The 27,443-nt window shown below is 46.1% G+C and overlaps 2 protein-coding genes across 2 annotated transcripts in view; one reads left to right on the top strand and one right to left on the bottom strand.

The window, feature by feature from the left end:
- Positions 1-1,965: 1,965 nt before the first annotated feature.
- Tdrd6 (tudor domain containing 6) lies at positions 1,966-18,949 on the top strand. The gene is made up of 5 exons (XM_052745391.1): positions 1,966-8,767; positions 11,845-11,972; positions 13,844-13,933; positions 16,550-16,613; positions 18,206-18,949. The coding sequence occupies exons 1-5, from the start codon at positions 2,170-2,172 to the stop codon at positions 18,247-18,249; spliced, it is 6,924 nt and encodes a 2,307-aa protein (XP_052601351.1). The 5' UTR covers positions 1,966-2,169; the 3' UTR covers positions 18,250-18,949.
- A 2,882-nt stretch (positions 18,950-21,831) lies between these two features.
- Positions 21,832-27,443, bottom strand: part of Pla2g7 (phospholipase A2 group VII) — a 43,031-nt gene continuing 37,419 nt past the window's right edge. The window contains exons 11-12 of the mRNA XM_052745390.1: positions 22,736-22,884; positions 21,832-22,310 (exon numbers count right to left, since the gene is read on the bottom strand). Coding sequence (XP_052601350.1) covers positions 22,174-22,310; positions 22,736-22,884 — 286 coding nt within the window. The 3' untranslated portion in view covers positions 21,832-22,173. The remainder of the gene's footprint in view (positions 22,311-22,735; positions 22,885-27,443) is intronic.

Here is a 27,443-nt window from a genome sequence, read left to right as displayed (position 1 = left end):
CATTTCAAGTTTAACTAGAATTTGATCTCCTTGATGGAGTAACCTCCAAGGAAAATTACCCAACTCTTTTCTAGAACTCCAACCCCAGGCCAAGATGCCCTAACTAACTTTAGCTTCTCTTAAACTGCCTGCTTGTACAGAACCCCTCCAGCTAACCACTAGTCTTAGCTTCTGTCACATTGCTTGCTTGCACAAAATCGCCTCCCCTACCCCCACCCCAAGGGAAATGCCAAAGTTTCTACCTTCAAAAACCCTGTGCTCTGGACACTTGCTGCTACACTTAGGTCTGCAATACCTGAGTGTAGTCCCAACCAGCTGAAATAAAGACTTTCAACTGGCTATAAACTGTGTCTGATGATCATCTCTGGTGGGCTCCCTGTAACATTAGCACTGTGCAAAAGGCAGGAACAACCAGTTCTCTGTGGTGAATAACAGTCACCAAGAAGAGACACTGTTGTTTTTTTATTAAATACAGTGGCTGCCCCTTACGCAACTGCTGTCCTAATGAGTAACTGCAACTCCTCTGCAGCTACTAACAGTGGTTCAGCTGCTCTGGCCACAGCAAGGCTGGAATTCTGTTCCCTCAGGCACCGGCTTTATCACCTTGGCTAAAGGGAACTTTATCTAGATCTCTGTCCCTCTAAAGAACTGAGGGTTCAAAGGTTGAGGTGAAATTCTGCTGGCTCAGAGAGGCTGAAAAGCAAGTAGCTAACCTTCTCTCCTACCTGGAATCTCCCCATAAAAACCTGGCATCCTTCTGCTCCACCCCCACTTAAGTACCCCAGCTACACGTGATTCCTCCCTACCACTTCCTGTCAGCTAGTTACTGACTCAGCCTTCTGCTTGCAGGTTAATTGTATTTAATCAAACAAATGTAACACATCTTTACATTGTTAACAAAAGCAGTAGGAAAAAAATGTAACACCCCTTAAAATAACATTCCACAAGACATTCTTGCTAAATACTTTCTAATGTTTTATTTTTACTCCTGTGTATGAGTCTTTTGCTTGTGTGTGTGTGTGTGTGTGTGTGTGTGTGTGTGTGTGTGTGTGCGCGCGCGCGCGCGCGCACTCAGTGTACTTGCCTAGTGCGAGTAAGATCAGATTCCTTGGAACCAGAGTTACAGATAGTTGTCAGCAGCCATGTGGGTGCCGAGGGCTGCACCCAGATCCTCTGACCCATCTCTCCAGCCCCAAGGTTTATTTTTAAGTGTGTGTGTGTGTGTGTGTGTGTGTGTGTGTGTGTGTGTGTGTGTATAACAGTTTTTTATTCAATGTGTGCTTTTCTCCCATAATGAAAACAAAAGAATTACAGAAAAAAATGGAATTGAATTTTTCAAGAGTAAGATCATTGTAGAAAAAGTAAAAGTTTTGAGAAATCAAATGTGTTCGTTCAGTAGCTCAGGAGCATTTCATTTCCTCCGCCCCATGCAGGTTAGTGGGAAACCAGGTGGTAAACTGCAACATCATGGGGAAAGAAACAGCGGGGAGAGTTAGAAGCACGGGGAACATCTGATCTGGAACATTCTGCAATTGAGTTGGGCCGGGACCACAATTAAGTATCGTCTTGTGTTCTTATATTCTGGAACCTGCAGTGTGACGAGATGTATGGGCACACTGAAAAGGTCCCAGGGATGTGTACAACTTGGTGACTGCACAACAAATCTAATGTAGTTGTCTGCTAGGCTCACCTTAAATTACACCTGCATTTTCCACACCACTTCCACCTCGTAGAGATTTCTACGATTTCCTTTGGTAAACGTTAGGAGAGGGTGAAGAAATCTTTCGATATAACCGACATGGCAGGAGTTGGAAGAAATAACTCAGTTCTCTTGCCCGCCCCCCCATCTTCTTATGTGCTCACCCTGAATCCATACAGAGTTATGGATTCATATCTTCAAAGTTGGGTGCCCTAGCTGGGCGTAGCTAGGCAACAGGGGAGGGAAGGAAGCCACACCAGAGAAAGTGCTGGGAAGGAACCGCTGACCTCAGACTTAATCGTAAGTGCCTACGGAATCTGTCATTCATACATGAAACAGGGCCGGCCATAGATTAGAGAGAGGCTGAAACAACCTGCTCCAGGTCTCCAATACACCAGACCGAGGGGGACAACTCATCGGGGCCCTGCGCAAGCGCACTGCTGGGCCTCAGCTAGGCCTTGCCTAGAGCAATGAAAATTCCAGCCTCAATGTCCAGGACGGCACCGTTGGCGCCTCTATTTTTTTTCCTTCCCGGTGTCTCTTCGGGAACTTCAATGGCTCGCGCCATGCTTGGCGCGCAGCGTTCCATCCTCTGCTGGGGAACCGGAAAGGGAGTGGCCTCCCGGCCCTGCCCTCCTAGTGGATCTCTACCAGCCCTTCCCACCCAGCATCCCAGAGCCGAAGCGTCCTGGGAGGAAGGAGGCTGCACCCTAGTCCTGCCTCCCCGAGGCTTGCTGGCGGACCCTGGCTGTCCCCTGTGCCTGGAGGCCCCCCTCCAGGCCTCGTTGAGGTCCCCCGCGCCGGAAGTCAGGCAGCCACGCGCTGCCCGAGCCTGCGAGGCGCGGAGGGCGGTTGGCCGGCCGCTGGCTGCTACCAGTCGCGAGTCCCCGAGGCCCTGCGCCGGGTGCCTGGCCGAAGGGTCCCCTCCTCTCCGGGCGTCTTTCCCTTCGCGTCGTCGGTGGCCTGGGCCTGGCTCGGTGGGACTGTCTCTGGACGCGCGGGGCAGCTCTGCGCCAACCGTAGACATGAGTTCGACTCCGGGGCTGCCCACTCCGGGGGCCTCCCTGGCCCTGCGGGTGTCCTTCGTGGACGTGCATCCCGAGGTGATCCCGGTGCAGCTGTGGGGACTGGTGGGCCAGCGGCGGGAAGAGTACGTGCGGCTGAGCCGGGAGATCCAGGAGGCCGCAGCCACGCGCGGCCCGTGGGCTCTGGGTGGGGCCTCGGCATCGCCGGGAGAGCTGTGCCTGGTGCAGGTGGGGCTCATGTGGCACCGCTGCCGCGTGGTCAGCCGCCAGGCGCAGGACAGCCGCGTCTTCCTGCTGGATGAGGGCCGCACCATCACGGCCGGCGCGGGCTCGCTGGCCCCGGGGCGCAGCGAGTTCTTCCACCTGCCCTCTGAGGTGCTGGGCTGTGTGCTGGCCGGCCTGGTGCCCGCGGGCGGCGGTGGCACCGGCGGCGGCGAACCCCAGCACTGGTCCCCTAGCGCTGTGGACTTCCTTAACAACCTGCAGGGTAAGGAGGTGCACGGACGAGTCCTGGACGTGCTGCTCCTCCATCGCCTGGTGCTGCTGGAGGTGCCCGTGGTGTCTCAGCAGATGGAGGAACTGGGCCTGGCCAGGCAGGTGCCCGACAGTCTCTTCTGTTCCCTGCTCAAACGGTACCTGACTGCGACTGGGCTGGGCTGCACCGGAGCTCCGGTTCTCCCGCGAGCGGCCCCCAAACAAGAGCATCCTGGGTTGGATTACTTCTATCCCCAACTGCAGCTGGGAGTGACGGAGCCTGTGGTCGTAACCCAAGTGTGCCATCCCCACCGCATTCACTGCCAGCTCCGGAGCCTCTCGCAGGAGATCCACCGCCTCTCTGAGAGCATGGCCCGGGTATATCGGTCGTCCACGGGGATAGAGGATGATAGTGCTACCTGGGAGGAGAGGGAGGAGAGCCCAGACAAGCCGGGGTCTCCATGTGCCTCCTGTGGCTTAGACGGACAGTGGTACCGGGCTCTCTTGCTTGAGACTTTCAGGCCTCAGCGCTGTGCCCAGGTGCTTCACGTCGATTATGGAAGAAAAGAGTTAGTGAGCTGCAGCAGCCTTCGGTACTTGCTGCCTGAGTATTTTCGAATGCCCGTGGTGACCTACCCTTGTGCTCTGTATGGACTCTGGGACTGTGGGAGAGGCTGGTCTCGGTCACAAGTAGGTGATTTGAAAGCTCTGATCCTGGGCCAAGCGTTGAATGCAAAGATTGAATTTTACTGTTCTTTTGAGCACATGTATTATGTGACCCTGTACGGGGAAGATGGGATTAATCTCAACAGCGTGTTCGGAGTTCAGTCCTGTTGCTTGGCTGACCGATTTCTTCAGAGCCAGGGGATAGAGGAGGAAGAGGAGGAGGACGATGACATGGAAGTGACATTTCAGTCTCAGTCCCCGGCTGAGGAGATGGAGGAGGAAGTTTCCCTCCCATCCTTAAGATCCATCAGCTTGAAGATGAATGCCTTCTATGATGCCCAGGTGGAGTTTGTTAAGAGCCCTTCTGAGTTCTGGATTCGCCTCAGAAAGCACAAGAACACCTTCAGCAAGCTGCTGAAGAGAATGTGCAGCTTCTACTCTTCGGCTAGTAAGCTGGACGGTGTTGTTTTGAAACCTGAACCCGAGGACGTCTGCTGTGTCAAATGGAAAGAGAATGGCTATTACCGCGCCATGGTCACCCGCTTAGATAGCAAGAGCGTGGATGTGTTCTTGGTAGATCGGGGCAATTCCGAGAACGTGGACTGGTGTGACGTCAGGATGTTGCTGCCTCAGTTTAGGCAGCTACCGATACTGGCTCTGAAGTGCTCTCTGGCTGACATCTGGCCTTTGGGGAAAACTTGGAGCCAGGAAGCAATTTCATTTTTTAAAAAGACAGTACTCCACAAAGAATTAGTGGTCCACATTCTGGATAAGCAGGATCATCAATACGTCATAGAGATTCTTGATGAGTCCAGAACAGGGGAGGAAAACATCAGCAAAGTCATCGCTCAAGCTGGATATGCCAAGTACCAGGAATTTGAAACAAAAGAAAACGTCAGAGTCAGTGCCCACTCCCCGGGGCATGTGTCAAGTCATTTTATTGCAGACACTAGCAAAATATCTTCTACCAAGAACGTGGAAGGAGAACAGAAAGACAATAAAACTGTATCCCTCTCAGAAGCTTTGGTCGACACAGCAAGCCTTTCGAATGTTCCCTCCGGACAGACTGGACAGGACAAAGAGAAGGGAACAACTGATTCTTCTCTCCCTAGGCTGAATTTCCTGGAAAGGAAGCCAGACTGTTGCGGTAAAGGAGAGCTAGAAGTGGGCAGTACGATTGAAGTCAAGGTGTCTCACATTGAAACCCCTGGCTCCTTCTGGTGTCAGTTGATGGGGGACGCACAGAAATTCAGAGCTCTGATGTGCGATATTGAAGACTACTGCAAGAGTGAGCCGGCTCCCTATGAGGGGGACACGCGCGCTTGTCTGGCCAAGCGAACAGCGAGCGGAAGATGGTCCAGGGCCCTGATTAGCGGTGCCCAGTCCTTAGAGCACATCAGAGTGGTATTTGTAGACTATGGAGACAAGGACGTGGTATCTATGAAGAACATACTCTCGGTTAGTGATGCGTTTCTCAAGGTTAGAGCGCAGGCATTTCGGTGCAGTCTTTATAATTTAATTCAGCCCACTGGTGACAATCCGTTTGTTTGGGATGACCAGGCAGTACAGGCCTTTAGCGGGTTTATAGATAACGCTTGGCAGAATAACTTAGAATTAAAATGCACCATCTTTGCGTTGGCGTCAAGGCATGATGAAGAGTGGTTCAGTGTTGTGGACTTGCTAACGCCCTTTCAGAGTGCCTGCCATTTTTTGGTAGAGAAGAGGCTGGCTAGGCCTGTAAAGCTCCAGAAGCCTTTGGAACCCTCTGTTCAGCTACATTCTTACTACTATTCTACACATGACCTGAAAATCGGAAGTGAAGAATTGGTGTACGTAACGCATGTTGAGGACCCTTGGACATTTTATTGCCAACTCGCAAGAAATATAAATATTTTAGAACAATTGTCATACAACATTATGCAGCTAAGTAAAGCCTTGCTGAATTTAAAAGCATCCACCTTGATCCCTGGGACGTTGTGCCTTGCTAAATATACTGATGGAAACTGGTATAGGGGAATAGTAATAGAAAAAGAGCCGCATAAAGTCTTCTTTGTTGACTTTGGGAACACTTACATAGCAAGTGATCATCTGCTCCCGATCCCTCGAGATGCCTACGATGTTTTACTTTTACCTATGCAAGCTGTTAAATGTTCATTATCTGACATTCCTCATCATATGCCAGAAGAAGTTCCAGCGTGGTTTCAGGAGACTGTGTTAGATAAGTCATTGAAGGCTTTAGTCGTAGCAAAAGACCCAGATGGGAGACTGATTATAGAGCTCTATGATGAAGGTATCCAAATTAATGCTAGTATTAATGAGAAGCTAGGGCTCCTTGGTTACAAAAGCAGTACAAGAAAAAAAGACAAGGAGAATGAAATAATCCTCTGCGTGACCAAAACCCTTGAAGATAAGAATGAGACCATGAAGTCATCATCTACAGAGTATTTGAGTAAGTCGGGAGAGAGCAAATCACACAGTGGAGAGATGATGGGGGAATCGTGCAGACCCAAGATCAGCCCAGCACGTAAGGAGCTCAAATATTTACAGGGCTCGACGAAGGCTAAACTAGTCACATATCAGGACTCTGTGGAAAACAAGAATGATGGAGGGTTTCCATTAGCCAGAGAAAAAAAAGAAGATCTGTTTGCCAGCTCACTTGTGAGTGCCACCAAACTCGACTCCACCCTTCCTGACAGAAGAATGGGGGAACCTGGCAGCAAAGATGTGCCTCCTCCAAAGTTCTGTGAATTCCCACAAAAGACCATAGCCCCTGGTTTTAAGACCTCCATCTATGTCTCGCATATTAATGACCTTTCAGATTTTTACATCCAGCTGATAGAAGATGAAGCTGAGATCAATCGTCTTTCAGAGAGATTAAATGATGTCAGAACAAGACCCCAGTGTCACACAGGTCCACCTTGGCAAAGTGGGGATGTGATATGTGCCATTTTCCCAGAAGATAACTTATGGTACCGAGCAGCGGTCCTGGAACAACAACCCAATGACCTTCTCTCGGTGCAGTTTATAGATTATGGCAACATGTCTGTGGTCCACACCAGCAGAACAGGTAAGCTTGGCCCTGAAGAGGCCATGTTACCGACACTGTGCCTCCATTGCTCCTTAAGGGGGTTTTGGGTACCTGATGTAGTAAGTTGTAAGGAAATGGTGGGCTACTTTTCCCAAAGGACGGATGAGGCTCGGATAAGATGTGAATTTGTTAAATTCCAAGGCATCTGGGAAGTGATTCTCTCGGACGAGCATGGAGTCATCGCTGAAGATCTGATTAGCAGGTTTCCATTCAGTGAAAAATCCCAAATGGGGCTTACCACCATCACAAAAGGGGACTGTTTGAAGTCTGCCAACAAAGCCAACATTGACACTTCCGTGTTTCTTAACTGGTACAATCCCAAAATGAAGTTAATAAGAGCCTATGCCACCATGATAGACGGACCTGAATACTTTTGGTGTCAGTTTGCCAATTCTGAGAAGCTGCAGTATTTGGAAACGGAGGTTCACAGTGCGGCCAAGCAGCTCGCAGAACTCAGAAGCTGTACTCAGTGTCCCCAAATCGGAGATCCGTGTATCGTGAGGTCCCGAGAAGATGGACATTATTACAGAGCCCTCATCACTAATATAAGTGAAGATCACCTCGCGTCTGTCCGGCTTGTGGACTTCGGGAACGTGGAGGACTGTGTGGACCCCAAAGCGCTTTGGAGCATCCCACCTGAACTTCTGTCGGTCCCCATGCAAGCATTCCCATGCTGCCTTTCTGGATTCACTGTCTCTGGCAGTAAGTACCCCCAAGAGGGAAACGATTACTTTTATGAGATAGTTACACAAGGTGTATTGGAAATAACAATATTGGACATCAGAAGGGACGTTTGTGACATCCCCTTAGCAGTCGTGGAGCTGAGAAGCAAAGGCGAGAGCCTCAGTGAGAAGATGAGGAAATATGCTAAGATGGGAGCTCCCAAGAGTGACCTGTACTATGAGAAGCATGGCGCGGAGAGGAAGGGAGGCCTCGGGCCCACCAGTCCCGACCTGGGCCTCAAGAAACCAAGTCATAAAATGGCACAAGAGAAGCCCTTGTATGTGGAAGCCCGGGCAGGTGAGCTCGCGGAGAGTCTTGAAAAGGATTTAAACATTGTAACCAAGCCAAGCAAATCCTACGAACCTAGCACCCGGAACATTTTTGAAGCTCTGGAGAACTCCTGCAAAGGTAAAATGGGTCCCGAGAGGCTGGAAGGTACCATGGATTACCCTTTTGTGGACAGAGCCAAGTTTGAGGATAACTACCTCACTGCAGGGTTTAACCCAATAATGTCCCATGCTAGTGAGCCGAAAGAGTTACTGGAACTGAATTCACTAGAGATCCCACTCTCCCCCGATGACGAATGCAAAGAATTCTTGGAACTGGAATCCATTGAGTTGCAGCATTCCCCTGTCGGGGAGGAAGAGAAAGAGGAGCTGGGACTGGGGCCTCCCCTGGCTCCCCTGTCCCCAGGCAGTGAGGCCGGGGCCGCCCTGGAGCTCTTTATGGTACAGCTTTCCCTGGACCTCGAGGCCGAGAAGCCGCTGGACCTCGAACTCCCCACGCCCCAGCTGTCTCTGGAAGACAGTCTGAGTCCTCTGTCGGCCACGGTCAGCCCGAACAGCCCCGAGGCCCCGTGTGCCGAGGAGGAGGGGGGAAAGTCGAGCTGTGAGGGCTGGTCTGATGATGGCCACAGCATGTCACCGCTCCTCCACCATGGGAAGAGCGGAGATTCCCCCACGCGTGATGACATGAACCTGTTTGAAGAGGAGTTTCCACGCTTTGAGAACAGAGATGACATTGCCCCGTTGGCACCTTTGTTCTCTGAGGAGGAAGCCAGAGACGGAAGGAAGTGTGAGAGCGCTGTACCAGGTATGTTGCTCTCTTTCAACCTGAAGTCTTTCCGTGGTTCTTGTTTTTTTGTTTAAAGCGGGGGTGGGGGGGTGAGGGGGGGTGGGGGGGGTGGGGGGGGTGGGGGTGGGGTGGGGTGGGGGGGGTGGTAGCTATTGTGTGAGGTACAGTTTTTACGAAAGGTTAATGCAAGGAAGGCATTCAGATTTGAATTTTATGAAGGGCATTTGATTTTTGTTTTGATTTTAGAGAGAGAGTCTCTGTCTATACACCTGACTAACCTTGAATTCATGCCCCTATGGCTCACCTCCTGGGTGCTGGGATGACATGCCTATGCCATTGTGACCCAGTACAAAGGACATTTTGAAGCATAGGAAACATAGTTGTAAAATCAGTGTGAAATGACAGATGCTAAATGAAATGACAGAATATTAATTTTATGTTTAAAAATAAAATGACCAAGGGGCTGGAAGTTGAGCAGTTAAGAATACGTACTGCTTTTGCAGAGGACCCAGGTTCGGTTCCCAGCAGCCACCTGGTGGCTTATGCCATAAGAATCTCCAGTTCCAGGGGATCCGACTGCCTTTGCTCACCTCCACATGCTCCTGCATGCACACACCGGAGGCACATACACATAAATAAAATACTTTAAAAAATAAGCAAAATGACTAAAGTCTGTGTCTTAAAAAGGACAATCCCATGTAAACTGTAAGGAATTATATGTTAAAATCAAGACAGTAAATGTCTTGTTAAGTTTTAAAAACATGGCCTTCCCTTAGTCAAGCATGCCTGTAAATAAATTTACAGTGGAGATCACTTTGTCTGTTGCTTTTCTCCTGAACTTAATTGTGTAATATGTTGATTTTGCCATTCATTTAGAAGAAATCTTTAAACACAAATTAGATGTAGGGAGCTTCTGTTAATCAAAAAAGCCAGTGATCGGAGAAACCTCGGAGTGCACTCGATAAATATTGATCTTCTTACTTGCTATTTTCTTTGCTTCTTAAAAAGATTTTAAGAAAGCAACAAAACTCCCATGATTATTGTTAGTTTAAATAATAAGAGCAACCTTCTGGAAAACCAGTACACATTCTTCACTTCTGAACCATCTCTCTAGCCCCAAGAAAATAACAAAAAAAAAATGAAAGTCGTATTAAATGGTTACCTCTCTTCACTTTTTGTGATCAATTTTGTGCTTTTCAAATGTCCATATTTGTGTTGTTGAATTTGAACCATGATACAAGAATGGAGAAAGTAACAGTATAAGGAGAATGAAAATCACAGATTCTTTCTACTAAGAAATGTTCAGAGCTAACACCGTAGCTCACTCTCCCCTGGCCATGGTTTAGTCCCTGTGTACATCTGCTGCAAGCACCTTAAAAAACGGATGCATATTATAGTGCCATACAGAATTGACGCCTGTGCTCTAAGCCCTGAAAGCCTGTTCAGGGGGTAGAGAGATGGCTTATCAGTTAGTAATGCACAGTGCCCTCGCAGAAGACCCAAGCTGGATTCCCAACACCCGCAGCAAACATCTCACAGCCACCTGTAACTCCAGGTCCAAGAGATCCAATACCCTCCCTCTTCTGGCCTCTGGGTACCCACACGTGTGCACATATGCACACACAGATCCAAATATAAATGAAAATCTAATCTTTTAAGATGTGTTCAGAATGGGTGAGAGTCTTTGCCAGATATATTTCATATAGATGGCTAACATCAGAAGTAGACAAAGATCTTTAAAAATTAAACATTTAAAAAATACCCACAAAATTTTCCAATCAACAGCTTGGCCAATTGACTGAGTAAACAATTCTCATAAGAAGAGACAGAAAACATTTCAACACATTTAACGTTTTGGCCATCAAGGAGAATGCAAATTGAAAGTTCTTTGAAATTCCTTATCCCAGTAAGAATGGCTGTCATCAGGACACACATGACAGCCAGAGCTGGCTGAGATGGATGGGGAGACTTGATCCATTGCCAGTGGGGTATAAACCGGGATAGCCACTATAGAAATTGATAGGAGGATTTCTCAAAAAGTTAAAACTAGAACTGTCGTAAGTTACAGCCATCCTTGGGCATATACCCAAGGGGCTCCTAAGTCCTCCCACACGGTCTTGCCGTCTTGGTTAGAGTTTCATGATAAAACACCATGAGCAAAAGCAACTTGGGGAGGAAAAGTGTTTACTTTGTTTTATAGCTTGTCGTCCATCATCCAGGGAAGTCATGGCCGTAACCTCCAGACAGGAGCATCATGATCCAGAGGCTACAGAGGAGTGCTGCTTACTGGCTTGCTCCCCATGGCTTACTCACCAGCCCAGGGGTGGCATCATCCCCAATGGGCTGGGTCCTCTCACGTCACCAGGCTTGCCCACAGGCACATCTTATGGAAGTGTTTTCTCAGCTGGGAGTCCCTCTTAGCAAATTACTCTAGCTTGTGTTGACATAAAACTAGCCAGCAGACTTGCTTTTCCATGTTTATTGCTGCATTTATTCACAAAAAGCTATGAATGAGTCAACCTGGATGTCCAGCAGTAGACATGTGGTAAATATACTCAATGGGATTTTATTTAGACACAAAGAAAAATGAAAGCATGACATTTGCAGGAAACTGCATGGAACTGGAGAACATTATGTTAAGCTAAATAGCCCAGACTCAAAAAGAAAAATACCTTGTATTCTTTTTTTCACATGTGTATCCAAGACTTTAATTTTCATATGTGTATGTATGGTAGGGTATAGGCCATGAAAGTTCAACACTTTCGCTAATAGTACAGTACCAGCTTTTAGTAGTAATTTTAAGCATTAGAGGTCAAATTTAATGGTGGTTTTTAGTTTTATTATTTGGGCGACGTGATTAGGATTATATGGATTCAGGACCCCATATGCATACATATATACATATGTATGAAATACGATATATATTATACATAATATAGTTGAGGAAAAAGATACATAGAAAATATACTACTATGTGACTTGCATGTTACTGATTAAACAAGGACAGAAAACTTAGACTAGGAAAGAGCTTCTCCTGCATGTCTCACACTAAGGTGCTAGGCTATGCACACTGAGTCTTCCTGTATTCAATTTAGCAGTCCAGCTCCAGAACACCTACACTCTGAAAGGCTTCTCTGTTGGATCGAAATGTGCTGTGTGGTCAAGCCTAAGGAACACGTGGTCTAAGTGTAAGATTCTGGAAGTAACCGAAGAAGGAACAAGGGTAAGAGAGTGAAGGACTTTATTTCAAGGGGTGCTTGCTATAAGAGCTTTACTAACGACACCAGACTGCCAAAGACCCAGGGAACTATTTGTTTGTCCCTGTTTATTAGTCCCTACTCAATTCTCCTGTCAACTTAATGAAGTGTGGGAGAATCAAATCTACCACACTTTTTAACGTAAACACTGGTAGGGACTTAGAGTTTATTGTGGTATTATTTTGTTTTGTTTTCTGCAATTGGAAAACCAGATGTTCTAGGGTCGTTGGCCTGTTCTTTAAATTCAATATTCCTGGGCCTTGCCCTGACTTACCAAGTCTGAATTTCTGGAGGTGGGATTCAAGAATATACATTTTTACACCATTAAGACTGGATAGCTGGGGCTGGAGAGATGGCTCATTGGTTAAGAGTGTTTGTGCTCCGGGCTGGAGAGATGGCTCAGAGGTTAAGAGCACTGACTGCTCTTCCAGAGGTCCTGAGTTCAAGTCCCAGCAACCACATGGTGGCTCACAACCATTTGTAATGAGATCTGGTGCCCTCTTCTGGCGTGCAGGCATACATGCAGGCAGAACACTGTATGCATTAAGATCAATTTGGGTAATAGAAGACTCTGGCTTCAAAGTAAAATAAAAAAAAAAAAAAAAAAAAAGAATGTTTGTGCTCTTGTAGAGGAACCCAGGTGGGTTCCCAGCACTCCATCAGGCAGCTCACAACGCCCTCTTCTGGCCTGAGTTGGCCCTGCTTGTATGTGGTGCACATACAGACAAGCAGATACACACAGGCACAAATAAATCAACAAATTTTAAAATGGAAGAATCACTGTGTAGAATGTACATGAATTTCATTAACATTATGCAGGCAATACTCTGCAGAGTCTCTCTGTGCTCTCCAGCCTTAGGCATTGCTTCTTAATATTTTGTACTATATATAATAGACATCAAACTAACTTTGCATACACAAATACACACACACACACACACATGCTTTTGCTTTGGTGTATGTAATAAAGCAGCCCCATTTTCCCTTCATTCTATCCCATCCACCACATGGTTTTTTTGTTTTCTTTACTTTGTTTCTTGAGATGGGGTTTCTCTGTGTAGCACTGGCTGGCTTCAAACTCAGGGGTCTGACTGCCTTTGCCTCCCAAGTGCTGGGATTAAAGGTGTGCGCCCCCACACCTGGTTTACCACATAATTAATTCCAAATTATCTTTAAAGATTTCTATTAGCCATTTCCTCTTCTGAGAAACACTCTGATATTACTGTGTAGATTTCCCTATAGTTTCAAACTCTACCCCCAAGAAAAAGCGGTATACCTGTAATCTATCTGAATGTTTGCACATGTAGATGCAAACTTGGGGGGCAGCACTGTACATACTACATTCTATTGCACTTACCTGATTGTAGGGTTTTTTTCTATTGAATTTGGAACACTTGAGGTCTAAATTTTATTTTTTATCTGTTAACATAAATACTCAACATGTTTGTACTACTGAGTTTAAAGTATAGGGAAAAAAAATAATATAATCGTTTTGTTTTTTTTTCTTTTGAGACAATGCCTCATGTAGCCCAGACTGGTCTGAAACTGTCTATGTAACCAAAGGTTTCCTGGAATGGCTGAGCCTCTTGTCTCCACCTCCCACATGCTGGGATGACAGGCATGTGTCACCACACCTGGGGGGTTGAGCCTAGAGTTGTGCATACAAGACAAGCACTTTACCAACCGAGCTGTGTCCCCAGCCCCTGGGGTGTAATTGTTTTTACCGCTTTATTGTAAGGATTCCTGGGACACATCTATCCGCCTACAGTTTGTGGAGCTTGCCTGGTTTTCTGGTTTGGGTTTTGATTTTTACTAAGTGTACTTTTTCTTCTTGTAGGTTTTGAACCTTTCAAATGGTATAGAGGAGACAGTAAGCCCCAAGAATGTCTGGAATGGTATCCCCAAGGTACATAAGAACCCCTCTGAGGTATGACTATGTAAGCATTAACTAATGAAAGCATTGTTCGTTTTTCAAGACAGTTGGACAAGGACTTTTCAAGGCCCTTGTGTTAAGAAAAATGAAGGGGAAAAAAACCTGTATTACTTATGAAAGCTTGGCAGATAGCATAGGCTTGTTTCTAACTAGCTCTTATAACTTAAATTAACCCATTTCTATTAATTTACATGCTGCCACATGGCTCTTGGCTTGTTACCTCATCTCCTACATGCCATGCTTCCTCTGCATCTACTTACAACTCCACCCTTCTTCTTCTCCTCCTCCTCCTCCTCCTCCTCCTCCTCCTTCCTAGCATCCTCTATGCCTGGAAATCCTGCCTGGCTATTGGATGTACAGCTTTTTATTAAACCAGTCACAGTGACATATCTTCACACAGGCCTACCCTCAGTGCAGAGGCGGTATAGGTGGGAATGGGGGGGGGGGGGATGAAATCCCACCTGCCGTGAGTCCTAGTTTTTCTCATTGTCAGTGTCAACCTTTTACTCTTGACATTTGCATTTGCTTTATTTTCATTGTGTCCAGAAGTGTCAGTTGTGATCAGTAGAGGAGAGAAGCTAGGGAGCTCACTCCATATTGGCTACCACCAGAAGGCCATAAGCCATGACTGTGAAAGCATTGAATTTCACTCTTTACCCCTCTTTGTGAAACCACAGCAGCCTGTCACAGTTTTCCTCCATTTCTTTCCCCTTCTGGTTGGATCCAACTATGAATTTCGAAGAGTCCATACTCAAATATAGATATGTAGAATTCTACTTGGATAAAATGCCCTGTAGCAGGCAAAGCAGGGTGGGAGAACTTATTTAGGAATACCTAAATGGGACATTCGGCCAGGCAGTGGTGCATGCCTTTGATCCCAGCACTCGGGAGGCAGAGGCAGATGGATCTCTGTGAGTTTGAGGCCAGCCTGGTCTACAGAGTGAGTTCCAGGACAGCCAGAGCTACACAGAGAAACCTTGTCTCAAAAAAGCAAATGAAAAAAAAAAAAAAAAAAAAAACCTAAATGGGACATTCATAGATACAATTGCTGGTGGCATTAACTCGGCCAATTAGCAGATACTGAGAAACTACTTAGGAGAAAAGTGTCAACATTGTTTGATTTGGTTACTAATGGGACTTAAATGGTCCTCTCTGTAATGTAAGTGAGCTCAGATAATACCCACTTACAAATGAGTATCATGAGTCACTTAGCTGTGCACGACTTTACGATACACAAAGCCATTAGTCTCTAGGTGTCTTTCTGATTTTTTTAAAGAATTTTTATCTGAATGATTAATTTTATCACAAAATGTCTTACTAATAAGTTTCACTTGCACACAATGCTATCAGTTATTGAAGAGACCATAATCATTAATAACATTAATAGTCTCACCATGAATAACAGCTATTTGAAGAGTGATGACCCATTTCCCCCTTTTTTTTTCAAAGTTTGGCTTGTATTTTTTCTTTTTTCTTTTTTTTCAGTCCCCTGAGAGTTTCATGCAATGTGTTTTGATCATAGTCACCCCCTTCCCCCAGCCCTTCCCAAATCCACTCCCCTTCCCCCAGCCCTTCCCAAATCCACTCCCCTTCCCCCACCTCTCCCCAAATCCACTCCCCTTCCCCAACCTCTCCCCAAATCCACTCCCCTTCCCCCAGCCCTTCCCAAATCCACTCCCCTTCCCCCAGCTCTCCCCAAATCCACTCCCCTTCCCCCAGCTCTCCCCAAATCCACTCCCCTTCCCCCAGCCCTTCCCAAATCCACTCCCCTTCCCCCACCTCTCCCCAAATCCACTCCCCTTCCCCGCCCACCCAACTTTGAATCCGTTTTGTTTTATCCCCTTCAAGGCTGTTTTGTGCTGGCCAGGTGTTCTTGGGTGTGTGGCTTTCCCCGGGGCATAGTTGACTTAGCAGAGGCAAGGCTCTCAAGACAACTGTCTCTCTTCTCCCACTTGTCACTGTCCCCCTGGCTGGGGGTGGGCTTTAAGGTCCAACACCCATCTCCGTGCTGGGTTTGGTCTAACTTGGGTTTGCATAGGGCTTGTGCATGCTGTCTTAAGATCCTGTGAGTGCAGCTGCCCTGCTGTTCAGAACACATGTGTGATTGTGCACTGCCTTTGGATCTTCCTCTTCTACAATGATCCCCAAGTTTGGAAGCAGGGGGTACAGTATGATGTTCCCTATAGAGGCCAGGTATACTACACCTTCCCAGGCTGCCCTGCACTCCCTAAATAGTGGAGGATGACCTTGAATTCTGATCCTCTGTCTCCCCCAAGTACTGGGACTACAGGTGCACACTAGCACACCCGTTTGTACACACGCCCTCTCCTTCCTTCATCGGACAAAGCTGCCAGGGTTGGGAGAGCATACATCCAGGAAAGGGTACTCCCCTGCCTGTGTGGAATGCTCTGCCAGAGATGTGCCAGGGAGGGAGAGCTTGGCAAACAGAAGGCGTGTTTTTGATCCCAGCCCCTGGCTCAGAAAGCAAACCATGATAACTCATCAGGGGTGCATTTTCCCATTTATCCTCATCCGTGGCGAGGTTCTGATTCTAAACTACTGTGTTTACAACGTTAACGATGATAATAACTCCAAGGTTCCGTTTGCTAGACTGGGTTCCAAACCGTGGGAAAGGACCTTCCCTTCATGTCGTCGGATGACACCACCGTCAAAGGTAACCTGGGTGTTTAAAACCACCATGTTCTTTGTCACCAGAATTTCCAAGTCCTAAAGACAGAATTACTTTATTCTCTCAAAGTGGTCTGTCATCTTCTGTGGACGTCAGCAGAACCAGGTGGCGGTCGTAGTGGTGGTGGGAAAACGTTTAAATGTGGTTAATCAGGATCAAGGAGGTTTATTTGTTGAAATCTCAGAGGGAATTTGTTGGTGAATTGAACAAATCTTGGAAGTTAACTTCCGAACTTGACAAGTCAATGTTGTAAAAGGCATGGGATTGTTTTCTCAGGCCTAGCAAGAGGGATCGGTGAGCAGGTTAAGGCACTTACTGCCGGGCCTGAAGACTTGAGTTCAAACCTAGGGACCCACGTGGTGAAAGGAGAGACCCCGTATTTGCCAGCTGGCCTCCCCCCTTCACACACATGTGCACGTACCTGGCCATCCTCCCTCATCACACAAAACGATAAATATAATGTAAAAAGTAGGTACTTGCTCAGAACTAGTTTACTTACATATTGAATTTATCTGCCTGTTAATCTTTTGAAATTTCTTTCTGGACATTTATCTTCATCACAAGATGCAGTTGGTTGGGTATTGCCAGAACTTCACATCTCTTTTTCATAAACGGTACACTGGTGGGTAGCCATATGGCTCGGTGGGTATGTAGGCCCACTGCCAAGCCTTGCTGACCTGGGTTCTATCCCTGGATCCCACATGATGTGTTCCAGTTGGCTTTCAATTGCTGTGATAAACACTATGACCAAAAGCAACTTGGGAGGAGAGTAATTTATTTGGGACAGGGCAATCACAGTCCATCATTGAGGAAATTCAGGGCAAGAATTCAGGCAGGAACAGAGGCAGAAATTATGGAGGGATGCTGCTTACTGGCTTGCTCTCCAGTTCCTATTCAGCCGCTTTTCTTCTACCTCCCAGGACCACCTACCCAGGGCTGGCTCCACTCACAGTAGTCTGAGTTCTTCCACATGGATTATTACTCAAGAAAAAGCTCCACACGCTTGCCTGAAGACCCGTCTAATGGAGGCCTTTTCCCAATTGGGTTCCTTCTGCCTGGATGGCCTAACTTGTGTCAAGTTAAAAACAAAAACAAAACCCCAAACCACCCACCTAACCAGTACATGGTCTAAGGAGGAACTGACTCTTGCCAAGTTGTCTCTACTTCCACATATCCCCATTGGGGGTGAGGGGAGTGCGCGCACGCACACACACACACACACACACACACACACACACGATAAACTGAAAACAGAATAGGCCAACATGTTGGTTCTTAGAGTTGTAGCACATTCAGAATGAAATCTGCACCCTGTGGCTGCAGTAGAATGTGAGAAAAAGCCAGGCTAATCCACAAACTGATTGACCACCTTGCTACCCTCATTCTAGAAAAAGATGAAATTAGCCAGTTTCATAATGTCTTAAAAAAGTGCTGGTACTAGGTACAGAGAGCTGGAGTATTAAAAAGAAAACAACTCATTTCTTAAGAATGATTCCGGGTTCCTCTTAGGATACCCGTCTTCCTTCCTCCCCTGTTATCTCCATGCTTTCTCAGCTCAGACCTTTCTTCTGTTTCAGAGGAGGAATGTGGAGGTGATGCTGATTCGACTCTGCATGAATAGACACGGCCAGTCAGATGCTGCCTTTCACAAGCCATGGGATCCCCAGACCAAACTCAAAGCTTGTGACCACTGGAAGTTGTCCTTAGGGGGGACACTGAGCTGTAACGGAAACAACAGATCTCAAGTTGACAAAGCAGCCTGTGTACTGTGGTTTAGAGGTATCTGGGCTTGTCTTTCGGCCTGTAGTCTTCTTGTGTTTCTTCTCAGCCAGGATAATTTATTTTGCTAAACAATTTGCTAACGCATTACTTACTATATTCATAAAAAAGGTATCTTTTCAATATATTGTTTATGTTAAAATAGAAAACCCTAGGTTCACAATGGGTGTGACAGCGTGCTATAGGGCGGCACAGCTCTGTTAGCAAGATTTTCAGAACCGCTGTTTTGATTTTGGAGCTTTGCCTCACCAGTCTACTTAATAGGTAGCTGCTGTTCTGTTTGAACTTGGAAATACACAAACGCAACACACGATTTGAATAAAGGTTATCCTGCAGCTGTGGTAGTGTGGTTTGATCTTCCATCTCTCCTCTGAGGCATGGGTAAGCTTGGTGCTATCGAAACTTAGCTCTGACCTGATTGTGGCGGCACACACCTTTAACCCCAGCCCTCAAGAGACAGGGGCAGCCTGCTCTCGTGAAATTGAGGACATCCTGGTCTACATATTAAGTTCCAGGCCAGCCAGGGCTGCATAATGAGATCTTGTCAAAAAAAAAAAAAAAAAAAGGAAAAATCAGCCTTTACCTGTGAGTTACCCAGCTGCATGGGCACACATGTGCAGACCAGAAGACGTCTTTGCGAGAGCTCTACTTACCCCATGTGGGTCCTGTGGATGGAACCCCGGTCATCAAGAGGGATGGTGGTGGCAGCCCCTTTCCCTGCTGAAACCTCTCACTGGCCCCTGAGCTGGTTCTTTAAAGGCAATTTCCCATTTTCATTATGAACTCTGGGGTATATATTAATATTGTCTAGGCTTCATAGAGGAAAAAAAAGACTGAAGCTTTGAGAAAAGTTGATTAATTTGCCTGTGGTCAGTTGAAAACTTTAAGGGACCTGATTAAAATTATATCCATCTGATTTCAAAGCTCATACTTTGAAGAATGGTTTCCATGGGCTGTGCTCTGGAAAGTGTCCAGAGCCACGTTTATGAGCTGTGTGCTACTTACTTGGTATGTGACCTGGGCAGGCAGAGTACTGTCCTGAAAGCCTTGAACTTCACCCACATCGTAGTGATAAAACCTTCTTGAAGCATTAAAATTGGGAAGAGGGATCAGGACACGTCTCAGCCATTAAGAGCACTGGCTGCTCTTCCAGAGGGCACTGGTTTGGTTCCCAAAATCCACAAGGCTGCCCACCCATCTGTAATTCCAGTCCAGGGGATCCAGTGCCCTCTTCTGGCCTCTGTTGGCACTGCATGCACATGGTGCAGGGACATACAGGCAGGACATACACTCAGGCACATAAAAGTAAATCTTTTAAAAACTTTTTAAAGATTAGATTTTAAAAAATCACATGGAACATGAAAGGTGCTTGAAATGTGTAAAGCACTTTTCTCCTTTCCTGTGAGAAATGCCCAATGTGCTAGTTCATTTTTTAAACTATAGCTCATTGGATATTTTTCCATTTTTCTCTTTTGAGCATATGCATAAACCACAAACTTTAAAAAAAGTATTCTTGAATAAAAAAATCCTTTCAGCCACAACACTTAACCACTTCTAAAATAAAAAGGTATGCCCAGCGTGAACAGGTTGAAAGTGTATGTATAGAAATATTATCAGCCCCTGCTGTCCCAGGGGAACAGTGAGAATTAAGCACCTTCAAGATTGGGCATGGTGGCACATGCCTTCACCCTCAGCACTTCGGAGGCAAAGGAAGGTAGAACCGAGAGTTCAAAGCAAGCCTGGTCTACACCAAGAGTCCCAGGCTAGCCAGGCATACACAGCGAGACCCTGTCTTGAGAACACCAAAGCATCAACATGTGGGTAAGGTTGCAGTAAGTGGGAATGGAGAAGAAGTCACATTGCAGAATGTGGAAGAGGGCCAAGAGATGGCTCAGCAGTTAGAGTGCATACTGTGCTTGCAGAGGACCAGAGTTTAGTTCTCAGCACCCATGGGAGGCAGCTTACAACTGCCTGGATCTCCAGTTCCATGAAACGCAGTGTCCTCTTCTGGCCTCAACCAGCACCTGCACTGGTTGCAGATGAGTGTGCGTGCATACATGTGTGCGCGTACACACACACACACACACACACACACACACACACACACACACACACACACACACAGAGTTCTTACAAAATAATAATTGAAAAAAAAACTGCTTTTTCTTGGGATAAATGTAATAGATAGTTTGGCTGACATAGAGAAATGTTATAAATTATCAAGAGGAGAAGAAGATACGTCATTATGGCCAGAATACAAAAGCCTTCCATTTTGTGTTAAGGAATTTTATCTATTTAAAGACTGAATGGCTACCAGGGAGGCAATGTCCAATTTCTCAGTTTCAGTGACCGTGAACCACAAAGCGCTGAAAGATGGCAAATCAGAGCATAGTTACCTACTAACTGGGCAAGAGAGGGATCAAGCCATAGCCAGGGATGCAGATTAAAACTGACAACCCTGTTCACACAGGCTGAGCCAAGTCACACACTGAAGAACCTGTAGAAGCACCAGGATGCCTAAAACAGGATATGTCTTTAACTACTGGACAGCCTCAATTCGTGTAGCCTCCAGGAAACCAACTCATTTTCTGTGATTCTTGGATGCAGACATATGAAGGGCTGGGGGGATGAGTCAGTGACTGAGGCATTTGCTGAGCATGGTTAGCACCTGAACTTGAAACCCTAGAGGCCAGGTCCAGTCAGGGCCAGCAGGACGCATCTGTAATCCTTGATGGGATAAGTGGCAGAGACAGGAGGGTCCCTGACAGTTGGGGGGCCAGTTAGCCTGGTATGTGGGACAGAGAACAGCAAGGAGAAGCTGACTAGCAAGGTGGAAGGCAGGGCCGGACGCCCAAAATTGTCTTCTAACCTCCACATGTGTGCGATGACATCTGCACGTGCATGCAACGCACACATAAACACATGCAACTCCTATGCGCACAGGCATAGTCCACACAAACTGTTATCAGATCCGTGTGTAAACTTCCACTTAGCTGTTATTCCTACACTATTATGTCATACAAACTGAAAACATCCCGAGTTGCCTGAGAATTTTAAAATTTCCTTTGTGTCCTTCAGTCTTTGGGTAACTAGCTGCTGTTGTCAGAGGGGGATCTTTGGCCTGCCTCACACAGCTAACACCCACAGCATCTCTGTTTAGTCAACAGAACACATCAGAGATTAAGGTACTAAAAACCTAAAGCACCAACCTTCCCATGTCCCAGGTACTCTAAAAACCCCATCCACATCATGTTTCATCGTCAGCTGAAATTGGACAACATGACCAATCCTGCACCAGGACAATGGCTTTATGATCAGATTCATGTAAGTTTCTTAGCTCAGCCAAAAGTCAGAGAAATGCTACCAGATTCCACACAGACTCTCACATGGCTCAAACTCTGCTGCTCAGAACAGAAAACCAAAGGCAGGATAATCTATTTTTATTTTAAGTTTGAGAATCTTAGGGCATTTACAACATTTTCACTGCCATCGTTCCCATCAATAGACTTTTCTGTAAGTATACTATGGAAGCAGATTTTTCTTTTAACACAAAGGACCAGCTTTGTAAAATTATGCTTTAGACTAGTAATGATTTTCATATGCTCTATTCTATGTTCTTTACATGGGAAGAAAATCTTAGTCTAGGCATCCATTCTATAACACACGTACACTTAAAAATGGTTATTTGGATAGGTACATTAGTCTATCTCTTCCATTCTCTCTCTCGCTCTCTCTCAATTTCAAAAGAAGATTGAAACCAGCTCTTCTAATTCTGGGTGTGTGATCCTGGAGAGCGTTGCGGAGCCAGGGACTGGGTGACTACATCAGAGGGTGGCCCAGGAATCAGATTCTTGTTATGTCCTTCCACCAGAGAGTCCCACTGATTGAAGTCTTTATGAAGTCCTATATATATATATATATAAAATAATAATAATAAACTGTCAAGAATATTGAACAGTTGTGTGCCGCTAGGTGGCACCATAGAGTCACAAATTACACAACAATCACCGTGTTAACAGAATGGTATTCTGTCTCAGGTTGCCAAGTTGCATTAGCAAATGCATAACCTCCTGAGAGGCTTAGAGATAAGCAAGCTGACATCAGCCTCCCTCACATGATACATATACACACACACACACACACACATATTAAAGAATACAAGGCAACATAATTTACTTTTTGAAGTGTTTCTTTTTACATTAACGTACTGCTCTGCCTACTAAAAACCAAACGGGAACAGCTACAAGAAGACTAAGACTGAGTGAATAGAAAATGGTTTTGTCCCGAGAAGCAAGCAGCTTGAGTCACAGAGGAAGGTTGTTTCTTACCTAGATGTTTCTGGAGGAAAGCTAAAGACGCTTTGTTGGTGAGGTCGATGGCTACACCGGAGTCTATCTCTCCTTTCAATGTCAGCTTGTTTCCAATTATTTTGCCAGTCACAAAAGTAAAGTCGGCAAAATTCTGGTGCACTGAGCCCCTAAAAGAGAAAGGTATCTATAACTCCTGGTGCTTGAAAAAAAATTTTTTTTTTCTTTTTTGCAAAAGTCCAGAAATGATTCTAGCCCAGCTAGACAATCCTCTGCAAAACAAGGAAATAAAATGTGGAATCTGATAATTTTCGATGTATTTGAGGGTCAAAAGACATTCATGTAAGGATCATAAAATGCAATGCCTCTTCCTTCTAGGAAAAAAAAAAAGTGTGCCCTAGTTTACATTCCCTGCTATGACAGACACCATGACCAAAAGCCACTTGGGTTTAGCTGACTTCCAGATTCCATACAGTCCTTCACTGAGGAAAGTCAAGCTAAGAACAAGGCAGGAACCGGGAGGCAGGAACTGAAGCTGAGACCAGGAAGGGGTGCTGTTTACTGGCTTGCTCCCACAGCTTGCTCAGCCTGCTTTCTTACAGCACCAGGACCCAGGCAGGTGTGGCATCCTCCTAGGTGGGCTGGGCGCTCCCACATCAATCATTAATCGAGAAAATGCCCCCAAAGACAAGCCTACAGGACCATCTGATGGAGGTGATATCTTAATTGAAACTTCCTCTTCCCAGGTGACTCCAGTTTGTATAAAGTTGACAAAAACTAACTGGTGTGATTTGTATCTTATTTTTAGGGGAAATAAATTACAACTTTCCATTAACCAGACTACTTCTGAGAAGATGGAATGTAGTATGTGTTAAAGAGTCTACCACCTACCCCGTCTCTTAACATACGTAATATTTAATGCTAGTCAGAGCAGTGTAGATGAGAGATTTTAAAAAGAACAGCCCCTGGATTTCATTGTAAGCAGCTTATACGCACCACTTACACGGCTCTCTAATTTATCAGGAGCAGCTTACCATCAGCCAGGTCAGTCATTCCGAGGGTTTGTGTTTTCATGGTCTGCCTCTGGGACATCAGAGTATGGGACAACATCCTGGGTCTGTTGCACTTTTCTCTGTCCCCTCCACACTTGCGCCCTCCTTTCTGACCTGACCACCCCGTGCTGCTCCCGGGCTCTCCACTCTCCTCACATCTACAGTAGGCATGCCTGGAGAGTCTCTTCTCAGAACAGCGCTTCCCTTTTCAATCCCATCTACTCCAGTGGCTGCAACTACGATGTCAGGCAAATTTTGTACTTTCCCAATTTGGAGTAGGGCATCTCTACCTACATTTGCCCTGTTCTCGAGCTCCAATGCCAAGGTTGAAACACAGTATTGGACCAGCACCACTGAGGGAAACTCTCCCTCCTCATGAGGCTGTCCTTAGAAGCCAACCTTCATTCTTCTATTATGCTATGTTCAACCAAGAGTCATCCGACCCCCTCCACCCCTCCACCTCCTCCCTGCATTCTAGGCAAAATGAGAGTCGGAGACATGAAGAGAGCAAGTACAGATGGAGACATGAGAGAGCGGAGAGCAGAGTGTGGAGAAGGCTGAGACACAGTTGGAGCAGGGAAAGAAATGCATTATCAACAACACGGGGACATCTCCCGTGAGGGGAGGTTGTGTCAGCCGAAGATGGAGGATTGAGAGCCTTCAGTAACAATCAAGAAGATGTAGAGAGAAGGGTAGAGACCCAAAGAGGTGTGTGTGGGGCTGGTCTGAGGCAGGGGCAGGCTTTTCTTCAGTGTACTGGTGAGGCCTTGGACAGCTGGGCTACAAGTGTCAGTGTGAGCAGAAGACCACGAGATTTAAAAAAAAAAAATTTATGGGCTGGAGAAATGGCTCAGTGGTTAAGAGCACTGGCTGCTCTTCCAGAGGTCCCGAGTTCAATTCCCAGCAATGACATGGTGGCTCACAACCGTCTGTAATGAGATCTGGCACGCAGGCAGAACACTGTATACATAGTAAGTAAATAAATCTTTAAAAAAAAAAAAGAGCCAGGCAGTGGTGGCGCACGCCTTTAATCCCAGCACTCAGGAGGCAGAAGCAGGAGGATCTCTGTGAGTTTGAAGCCAGCCTGGTCTCCAAAGCGAGTTCCAGGAAAGGCACAAAGCTACACAGAGAAACCCTGTCTCAAAACCCGCCCCCCCCAAAAAAAAGAAAAATGAAAAAAAAAACTGTTCTTAAAAAAAGATTTATTTTTATTTGTGTATAGGTATTATGTGGGTCTCTATGTGGGTACTCACACATGTCTGCGGGTGACCACCATGGCCAAGGGAGGGTATTGGATTGATCCCCTGGAGCTGGAGTTATAATTAATAGGTGTCATGAGCCACTTGACTTGCGTTCTGGGAACCAAACTCTGGTGCCCTGCGGGAGTAGCAAGTGCTCTTACCTACTGAGCTATCTCCAGTGCCGGGGCTCTCACAGAGAAGGGAAGAGAGAAAGGTAAAGAGGTGAGTCCAGGAAGGAAGTAGGTAGAAATCGCAGCAGGCACAGCTGGAGAAGACCCACCCACAGCAAGACAGCATGCCTCGGTGGGGGTCACAGCTTGTGTGAGAAGGATACAGGGGGCTCAACACCAGTGTTCTCCCCTCTCTGCTTCCTGACTGCAGATGGAGGCTTTGCCCGAGGGCCGAGTACTCTGTAAGATTTCTGTTTAGGAATTAGAGACGGGAACATCCGAACGAATGTCCCTCACCATCAGTCTAACTCTCAATTCTACAGGATCCGACACACACACACACACACACACACACACACACACACACACACACACACACACACACAGCGCCACTTCTCCCAACCGCCATTTCCAGTAGGGAATGACTCCTCCCATTCTTTTACCGGGTTGGATGTAATGCCCTACAGTTTCCCTTATGTGGGAGGGGCAGGAGCAAGTAAAGCAAAGATAGGACCATCCTGTTTGTGTTTTTTCTATATTTTCCTGTCCTGTACACCTATGAAAAGTTTATTTTATAAATTAGATGTAATAAGAGTTTAACAACAACTGATAATGAAATAAAACCTTTCTTTGAGACAATATCTATATGGCCCAATGGAGACTCGAACTCACAATCCTCCTACATCAATCCCCGAAGCGCTGGAATGATGCCTGGAAAAATACAAGAAGCCTAATGCATAATAATAAAATATGTGGGTCGGGGAGTGGTGGTGTGTTTGATCCCAGAACTCAGGAGGCAGAGACAGGCAGGTCTCTGTGAGTTCAGGCCAGCCAGGGCTCCTTAGTAAGATCCTGTTTAGAAACGAAAACAAATCTCAGTTGTCAGCTTTATATAATGTGGAATCACCTGAGAGACAGACCCCATGTACACCTCTGGGAAATTCTTGATTGGGTAAATGAAGTAGGAAGCCCCACCCACCGTGGCTGGCACCGTTCCTGGGGTGAGGAACCTGGACTATGTAAGGAGACAGTGAGCTGTGCCTATGATTCATTGCCCCCTGCCTCGTGACTGCAGATGCTACGTGACATTGACGGACTGTCACCTTGAACTTCAAGCTGACTCTTTTCAGAGTATGTTTTCTCTTTTACTTCTTTGTTAGCCGTGAATGCTCTTTTTGATTTTTTTTGAGATTTTAATCATTTTTATTTTGTGTGTCTGAGTGTTTGCTTAACTGTGTCTGTGCATCACATGTACAGTACCCATGGAAGCCAGGATTGATCCCCACTGGAGTTACAGGTGGTTGTGAGCTGCCATGTGGGTGCTGGGAAGACAACTCAGATGTCCCAGAAGAGCAGCCAGTGCTCTTAACTGCTGAGCCATCTCTCCAGCCCATAGAGTGTTGTTTTGTTTTGTTGTTGTTGTTGTTTAACACAAAACAGGAAAAGTAACCAAAACAATATGTTAAAGAGGGAGAGGAGAAAAAGAAAAAAATGTGAAAAGTAATTCTCTTTCTCTTTTTCTCTTTCTCTTCCTCACTGGCTGACTGAACTGTATTTAATCTTGGATACTGTAACAGCCTTATAGTTGGATAGTTGGTCTGATGACTGGGGTGGCACTAGGTGACTCTCAGGAGGTTTGCACATGGAATGTTCACACACTGGATGAAGGAATGGTTCCCATCATGGCAGGATGGTAAAAGATTTCACTATGTTCTGGAGAGCAGGTCACACTTTTAAAAAGTCAATTGTTACTTCTAGAATTTTCCCAGCTAGTATTTCCTGACCCCAGCTGGCCATAGATAACTAAAACTATGAAAATGGAAGCTGGAAAGCTAAACTACTGATAAAGGGGAACTATTCTAGGTACATCTTCCTGCCTATTTCCCTCCCTGAATCAACCAGGGTTCAGAGAGCAGTAAGATGCATTCCACTTTTGCTTAAAAGTCTTTTTTTATTTTTATTTTCGTGTGTGTGTGTATTATATATATAATATATATATTACATATATATGTGTGTGTGTGTGTGTGTGTGTGTGTGTGTGTGTGTGTGCGTGTGTCAATATAAGCACTATAATTAATGTCACCAAAACCATTTTCATTTAAGTCAGGGGCTGGAGAGATGATGGCTCCATAGTTAAGAGCACTTGCTGCTTTTGCCAATGACCAAGGTTTGGCTCTCAGCACCCACATATTAATTCACAACTGTATGCAACTCCAGTTCCAGGGGATCTGATGCCCTCTTCTGGCCTCTGCAGAAACTGCACACA

The sequence above is a fragment of the Peromyscus californicus genome, unplaced genomic scaffold, assembly GCF_007827085.1.
Source record: "Peromyscus californicus insignis strain IS unplaced genomic scaffold, ASM782708v3 Scaffold_19__1_contigs__length_69161282, whole genome shotgun sequence".
NCBI lineage: Eukaryota > Metazoa > Chordata > Mammalia > Rodentia > Cricetidae > Peromyscus > Peromyscus californicus.
This window is presented reverse-complemented; position numbering and strand designations above follow the sequence as displayed.

What these genes read in the sequence shown, in the direction of transcription:
- Tdrd6 (XM_052745391.1), top strand. Translation starts at nt 2,170, where the DNA reads ATGAAAATTCCAGCCTCAATGTCCAGGACGGCACCGTTGGCGCCTCTA. An exon ending in TACATAAGAACCCCTCTGAG is followed by an intron (nt 13,934 to 16,549) that starts GTATGACTATGT and finishes TCCGTTTGCTAG; the next exon opens with ACTGGGTTCCAAACCGTGGG. An exon ending in GGATGACACCACCGTCAAAG is followed by an intron (nt 16,614 to 18,205) that starts GTAACCTGGGTG and finishes CTTCTGTTTCAG; the next exon opens with AGGAGGAATGTGGAGGTGAT.